Source organism: Gossypium raimondii, chromosome 6 (assembly GCF_025698545.1).
Source record: "Gossypium raimondii isolate GPD5lz chromosome 6, ASM2569854v1, whole genome shotgun sequence".
Taxonomy (NCBI): domain Eukaryota; kingdom Viridiplantae; phylum Streptophyta; class Magnoliopsida; order Malvales; family Malvaceae; genus Gossypium; species Gossypium raimondii.
In genome coordinates this window covers 38,365,590-38,373,901 of record NC_068570.1, presented here as the reverse complement: position 1 = coordinate 38,373,901, position 8,312 = coordinate 38,365,590, and the positions used below count along the sequence as shown (strand labels likewise).

Genomic DNA, 8,312 nt, shown 5'->3' with positions numbered 1-8,312 from the left:
TGACTAAAATGTTACAACACGATAACGTAAGTGGCTAAAATGTAACATTTCAAACATAAGTGACTGAAATGTAACCTAAGGTAAACAAAAGTGACCATGGGTGTAGTTTACCCTATATAATATTATAATTTAGACATTAAAACATGTGAATTTCTTATGTTTAAAATTTTAATAAAAGAAAAATATATAAAATTAAAAATAAAATAATATAGAACAATCGCATTAATCATTTATAAGTATGAATAAATTTAAAAAAACAAAATAAAAATCATAGAACTTCTTTTACCCACAAAATCTCTATTAATATATATTTGATGAGCAAAGTTAATTTAATTCAACAATACCAGTTCAAATTCAAATGGTACTAAAACAACATACAATTATTTGATCGACTATGATATGACCCAAAAACTTTTGAATGAAAATTCACAGTTAAGCTAAAAAAGTTTTATAAGAATTATATAATCTAAGTCCATCTAAAAGGGAAATTCAGATTCATCCCATTGAAGGACTGCAGAATCTATGTTTTGTTCTCTTTTCAGTTTATCTTTCACAAACCAATCACATACCCTTCCAGCATTCATCTCTTCAATTGAACATCCTTCCTGTTCTGATATCACTCTTAGTAGATTCAATGATGATATCTGCAACCATACCCCCAATTTTCTTAATTTTAGTCTTAACTAGCATTCAGATAGTAGATTTCACATTTCCAAGGAATATTAAGGAGAGGTTTACCGTTAATCGACATAGGAACTTTTCATGAGAGCTTAAACCAGATATTTCAACCAAACCAGCCTCTTCTAGAGATAGGAAACTTCTTCTTTCTGTCTTCTTCTCTCCTTCACCACCTTGGCTATTGCTGCATCCTCTTGTTACAAGCTTTCTTGCAATGGACAACTTGTTGGCTGGTGAAAAACTGGTTTGGGTTTTAGCTAATTGTTGAAGATTTCTAGGATTGGATAGTAATGGTGTTTGATAAAGAGTTGTACAAGGTAAGTGTAAAATCATACTTTCTGTTTCGAACAAAAGAAGATCACTAGAAGAGAATGAGGTTGAATTTGGATTGTTATGGAGTTTATGTGGTGGAGATGGAGATGAGGAGCATACGGGCAAATTAAATCGGCTTGTTGGTGTAGACTTTACAAACATGGGTTATGGGATATTAAAAACGGGCTAAAAGTGAGTTGGGCTTCAACTTGTCAAATGACCACAGTTCATTAGCTTTTTGTAAGATAATGGATAAGCATGCCATGTACATGTTGTGTAAGATAAAGGAAGACCTTTAAGGATTTTCTTTTCCTGCCACTCAAAAGATCATATAAAAGAGGTTCAAAATTTAATGGATAATTAAGCTTTTATCAATGGTTGTTGAATATATTATTTTAGTGATTAACAAATCCAAGTAATTTTGGTGTACTTACAATTAATTAATTAAAAGATTGACGCCTTTTCTGTGTTCTATTTATTCAGCAGGAAAGAGAAATGTCAACAATACCATTTCTAGTTTTTTTTTTTTTCATTATGGAAGAAAATTCATTATAACTTTGATTTTAAATAGCAATTTTGGCTTTACTTATAAACGGTTTTGTTTAAATTAGAAGGATTGATTAACATAATTATATTTGTGGTTGAAAATTAATTAAGGATATAATAACAGAAATAATTAGTGAGAATAGCGCGGAAATTGAATATCTTAAGCAATTAGGCCAGACAGGAAAAGAGAGAGTAAGTTACCATTGACCTAGTTAAATTAGGCTTGAATGAGACTTAGTTTAAAATGAAGTCTTATTTTTTTTTAAATTTTAGCTCATAAAATTTTTAACTCAAAATTTTAAATAATCTCTGATATGATTGATAAAAATTAAATATGGTAAATTAACAAATATTTACGAAAACTATTAATAACAATAATGATTAGAGTAAAATTTTAAATTGAAAAAAATAAAAAGATTAAATTTTAAACTTTTAAGATATAGAAATTAAATCTCAAATTATACAAAATAGAAAATTTTATTCAAATGGAGACAAATAAGAAAGAGAATTCTTATCTAAATTTGGATACAAAACAAACAATCAAACTCGAGCAAATTAAATTGGTTTTGTTTAGCATTACTTTTCAAAAGTGCTTTTGTTCAAGCAAGAAGTAATTTTTTAACCTTTGTTATTGATAAAAGCGTTTTAGACCAAATGATAGTTTTAACCCTTATAATATGTTTTATATAATATTTATATTTTGTATGTAATTTTTTCCTATTAAAATTTATTTTATATATATAATATTATATTTCTAAATTTTATTGTTATATTTTATTATTTAAAATATAATTTATATATTCAATTAAATTTTATGAATAATTAATATTAATTTTTAAAAATATTTAAAATTTATATTTCATATATTAAAATATTAACAACAAGTTGTAATAAATTATTTTTATATTCTTACTAAGATATCATAATATTAATTAATTTGAACATTATTTAAATATAAATTTATTACTTTATAACACCATGTTTAAAATAGACATTTTATTTTTCAAAAGTATTTTTAACAGTAATACTAAACACTTAAATCTTAAACTAAATTTTTAAAAGTATTTTTCAAAATTATTTTTCACAGTATTTTTTAAAAGCTATTCTCAAAAGTAATGTTAAACTAAAATTAGGTTGAGCTAGAATGAACATAATCCATTAGCTTTTTATAAGATAATGGATTGCTTCATTTCCCACAACAAAATGCATTCCTTCATTTCCCTCGTTTAGAATTTAAATTAAGGGTGAGTTTAGATAGGTGGTGCATTTACTTGTGGTTAGTGTAAAAACAATGGTGGTGGTGAAATTAGACACTGTAGCGGTACTGTAGCGTAAGACAAGAAGTAAACTAAACGCACCGCACCACACCCAATCGCTCATCCAAATCCACCTTAAGTAAAAAGTTCTAACCATGCGAGTGGATTAATTTTTTGTTAAGTCATGTCAACATTTTTGCAAGAGAAAGGATAAGCATGCTACGTCAGGCAAGAGGTGTAATACTAATCTTCAGAAACATTTTTAATTAGGTCAAATGTCAGGTTCATTAGTGCTAATTTAACCCCTAAAAATCGAAATTAGAGATAGAAATCATGATCTGATTACATTACTTGTCAGGGGAGAAAGATTGACAGTAGGGCTCTGAAATCCTCAAACACTGCATATATTTATATTTCCTTATAAACAAGCTATGTACATGTAAGAATTTTTACAACTTGAGGGTAAAGATTCTGGTTAGTTAAGACCCCAGCAACTCAAGTACATGACAGTCCTGAGAGACTCTTCGGCCTGTTTCAACCTATCGATGTTGGCAGCCTTGAAACCCTCGGAGTTAACTGCATTAAGAAGACGCCTTGCTTGCTTAGAGGAACACCAAGAAGAAGAATCCTTGAGAGATTCACACTTGGATGACTGCTCTTTCATCCCCTATATCAGTCGCAACCTTATAAATATCCCAAACTACAAAGGAAAAGATTGTTTTCAAAGTATTTCAAGTTAGATTGAGAGTGTATATATATATATATATAGATATTAGATAGGACGAAGAGGGAAAACGCGTCTAAAGCTTTCTTTAATGATTTAGGAGACTGACAAAGAGATGGAGAATGGAGATAAGTGGATAAGGACAACTGGATGTCTACATTTGATTTTGGAAGTTTCCTCATCTGAGATTTGTTTGCTTTCTCAAAATCATTCTAATCCCCAAAGAAAAGCGAATGTTATATCAATTGGATCCAACAGGTTAAAATATATAATATATATTCAACTCATTTCCATATTAATTAAATAAAATTTATAGAAATTTATTACCCATTCAACCATTAATTTTTTTAGTCGTGTTGATAGAAGATTAAAGTGATGAAAGTTAAGAACGGCTTATCCAATGAGAAATTGGATAAGAAGAATATAAAGTGGTGGAGAGAGAAAAGAGAGAGAAAGAGATGATCTTGGGGCATTGAAAATCTTATAAAGAGCATCGTGGGTCTTTTCCAAGGTGTCACTCACTACGTCGTTGCTTTGTACTTCTTAGGGCTCAATTAACCTAAATGTCCTTTTTTTTTTCAAAATATATATTGGATTTATAAAAGCAAAGACAAGACAAGGTTTTGGATTATCCAAATTATTAACACATTCACACCAACAAACGGGCCAACGGATTCCCAAATTTTGAAACAATAAATCCAGCTAATCCTCACAAAGCATAAAAAAAATAAAGATTTTAGGGTTCTCCAACACCATTTCGATTGAAGAAAATAGGACATAGAGTACGTTGGTATTAATTGCAGCATAGATTTAATAAAAACTTCTTTTCCTCTCTACAAAAGAAATCTTGTACTCCAACTATCGAATTTTTTGCTTCATTTGATCCTTAAGTATTTGAAAAGCTCATTGTTTTTCCCTACCCACCATACTTGGAAGCCCCAAGTAGTTCTCAAGATTATTAGAACTTTGAACCCCCAATATGCTCTCCATCAAAAGTCTATCTCGCTCACTCGCATTTGCACTGTTTGCACTGTAAAAACTGATGGACTTGTCAAAATTAATGCATTGCCTTGTACAACTTCCATACTCCTTGAGAATATCTTTAAGCACACTTGCACCCTTAACACTTGCCTAGCCAAATAGAAGGTAGTTAATAGCAAACATCAAATGAGTAATTTGTAGGCTGCTACAGCTAACCTTATCCCCTTTTAGTAAGCCATCCTCCTTTGCTAAACGCATAAGGGCTGACAAGCTTTCATTACAAAACAGAAATAAGTAAGGGCTCAATGGGTCCCCTTGATGCAGTCCTCTCGATGGATAGAAAATCTCTCTCTCTTCCCCATTCATAACAACCTTGTAAGATGTGGTAGATATGCATCACATGATCAGATTAATCATCCTAACCTCAAAACCAGCTTCATCATAATAGTGCAAAAAAACCCGACTCTACACGGTCATACGTCTTACTCATATTCAATTTGAGAGCCAAATAACCATTATGTCCCATTCTCTTATTTTTAAAAGTATGCAGAATTTCATAGGCAAATATGACATTGTCTGTAATCAAACAACTCGGTACAAATGCACTTTGTACTTCATCTATGAAAAGATGCAAAATTTTTTGGAGCCGATTTGCAATAGTCTTAGAAATAATTTTATACATAACAGTACAAAGGCTAATAGGCCGAAAATACTTCAAATCAATAGGGTGAGGTATTTTTGGAATCAAAACAATATTTGTAACATTAATTAGTTCCATTGACATACCTTGATTAAGAACACCCAATGAACAATATACACTAACGTCTCGTCCAACGATATGCTAGAATTTTTGAAAAAATAAGGCCGAAAAACCATGGCAGGTCCCAAACTTTTCAATGTCAAATGTAATTCCTCCTCTTTATAATCCTCTACCAACATCCTGTTCAAGTTTGCCAAAATACAATTCCCAACACCACCCAAACGGTACACCAAAACAGGCTTTTAGCGGTGTTTTTTTAGGCCTTTAGTGGCGCTTTTTAGCGCCGCTAAAAGTATTTGCTGCACTTTCAAAAGGGCCGTAAAAAATGTCGCTGTTGTCAACGCTGCTAACGTTTACGACGTTTATAGAAATAAACGCCGCTAAAGAACATGTTTTTTAGCGGTGCTTTTCCCACAAACGCTGCTAATAGTCATGTTCCTTAGCGGCGCATTTCTCACAAACGCCGCTAAAGGTCATGTTCTTTAGCGGCGCCTCTCTCACAAGCGCCGCTAAAGGTCATGTTCTTTAGCGGCGCCTCTTTCACAAACCCCGCTAAATGTCATGTTCTTTAAATGCGCTTTTCTCACAAACGCCGCTAAAGTTCATGTTCTTTAGCGGCGCTTCCCTCACAAACGCCGCTATTGTCTGATGACCTTTAGCGGCGCTTTTCCTAAAAACGCCACTAATTTTGGGATTTTTGCAAAATTAAAATATTCATGTTTTCTGTCATCCTGCAGCAACAAATCAAAAGCAACCCAATCTAAACCAGCCAAAAGCAATAAATCTATATAATATTTTAAATTAAACGAATAAAATAATATTAATATCAATAAATAAAATATAATTCATATTATTTTTACAAAAATGTTAAAAGTTAAAATGATAAAAATATTTATACAATACACTATGACGGCGGATGTTGCAATTGCTGAAACATCTTTCATCATATTCTGAAGCTGTTGTTGGAGTTTGTCGTACTTTCTGCTCTGCTCTGCTTCTCTCGCTGCCGCCTCTGCTTTAAGTTGTAGCTGGAGTTCTTCATATTTCTTTTGAACCTCAATATTGGGTTGGGTTAATAAAAGATCCTTGAAATCTAACCCAGCCATACCTTTCAGGACCCAAAACTTCGGCAATAATCTGGTTATCAATGTCTTCAAGATGAACAGAACTCTCACTGGAAGCAAGCGCTTCGTACTCCGCCTTTTTATCCTTTAGTTTTTCCTAATAAATAAATCACATAGTTAGGAATGCAATATATATTAAAAAAACAAATGCAACATAACTTAACAATAGTTGCATTACAAGAAATGAATTAAACCATTAGAAAATAAACACTATAAATAACTAAAACAAGTCAAATCGTATTAAGTAAATGTACCATAATTTCTGCAGCTTCAGGAGTCATAGGAGATCCATCTTTCTTCCTATGAGTAATTTCAAAAAGTTGAAGGCGTCCAACTTTTTAACCGGACGACATAAGCATCCGAGACCTCTAAAGCAAACCTCGCCTACAAAAAACACAAGTTAAGAAAGTAAATATAAATGAAACTTAAACCTAAGTATTACAGATGACATTAACGTTTTGTTACCTTAATATTATCGAGGGCTTGGTTTTTGTTACTATCGGGCATTTTATGCCATGACTCGTAGTTGATAGGCAACATATTCGCATTTCGTGCTAAAATGCCCAAGTATCCTGCTAAAATTCGACTTCTGATCCAACAGGCTGACCAAAACTGTTTCGTCCAACTTTGACACGCTCAACTAGATCTAACTCGTATAAATCTCTAAGTAGCTTACGTCCTCGACCTCTGCGCGTCCCACCATTTTCAGCTGAAAAATGGTATATTATAATATAAGAATTTGAAAAATAAATAAATTATAAGCCAACACGCATGTAAATTAAAAGTAAAATTACTTTGAACTTCTGTAAGATCCTCAAGTGTGTTCGAAACATTCGAAGATCCAATAGCTGTCTGTTGTTCACTATTTGTTTCTGCCGAGTTTGGAGCATTTTGAACAATGCTTACATCTCGCATTTTTCTTCTAGGCATTTTATTTGCAGTACACATAAAATAGTTGAAAAGTTAGTAACTAATTACAAAAATAACAGCACATATAAAGTAGTTGAAATAAAATAGCACATATAAAATAGTTGAAAAGTTATGTATTATGTACGTTATTAATTATTGTATTTAATTTGTATGTTATGGAATGATATATTTTACAATGATTAAGTTATGTAAATAATATGAGTTATTAAGTTATGCATATATATGAGTTATTAAGTTATGTAAGTTATTATGTGAGTTATGATATAACATGTATAACTTATTAAGTTATGTGAGTTATTAATTATTGTATTTAATTTGTAAGTTATGGAATGATATATTTTAAAATTATTAAGTTATGTAAATTATGTAAGTTGTTCATTATAACTATAAATGAGTTATGTAAGTTATCATATGATATATATTTATGTATTAGGTAAATTATGTAAGTTATGTATTATAGAAGTCATGTAAGTTATGTATTATGTAAGCTATGTAAGTTATTTAAGTTACGTAAGTTGTGTATTATGTTAGTTATGTACTATGTAAGTTATGTGTATTATGTATGTTATGTATAATATTAATTAAGTTGTGTATTATGTAAGTTATGTAAGAAATGTATTATGTAAGTTGTGTATAATGTTAGTTATCAAAGTTATGTACTATGTAAGTTATTAAGTTATGTAAGTTGTGTATTATGTAAGTTATTATGTTATTATGTAAGTTATGCAAGTTTATATATAATTTTATATATAAGTTATGTAAGTATATCACTTTTATGTATATTATTTATACTTATTTTAAAATTATAAAATTTTTACTAATAAAATTGAAAGGTAGGTCTCTAGACATGGTTGATTTAGAGTTCGGTCTCTAGACATGGTTGATTTAGCAAAAAAAACAATAGAAGGTACCATCTTAGTGCAAAAACCAATTAAAATCCTTTATATCCTAAACAAAATAATAGTTTAAGTATTATTAAATAAAATAAAATACATATTAAA

General features: G+C 30.4%; 1 protein-coding gene across 1 annotated transcript; it reads right to left on the bottom strand.

The window, feature by feature from the left end:
* Positions 1 to 277: 277 nt before the first annotated feature.
* Positions 278 to 1,181, bottom strand: LOC105774442 (uncharacterized). Its single transcript, XM_012596941.2, has 2 exons — positions 739 to 1,181; positions 278 to 644 (listed from the first exon to the last, which is right to left on the bottom strand). The coding sequence occupies exons 1-2, from the start codon at positions 1,150 to 1,152 to the stop codon at positions 477 to 479; spliced, it is 582 nt and encodes a 193-aa protein (XP_012452395.1). The 5' UTR covers positions 1,153 to 1,181; the 3' UTR covers positions 278 to 476.
* Positions 1,182 to 8,312: the final 7,131 nt, after the last annotated feature.

Coding starts and splice junctions, on each gene's coding strand:
- LOC105774442 (XM_012596941.2), bottom strand. CDS start 1,152: ATGTTTGTAAAGTCTACACCAACAAGCCGATTTAATTTGCCCGTATGC. Junction 645..738: donor AGTTCCTATGTCGATTAACG/GTAAACCTCTCC, acceptor GTATGGTTGCAG/ATATCATCATTGAATCTACT.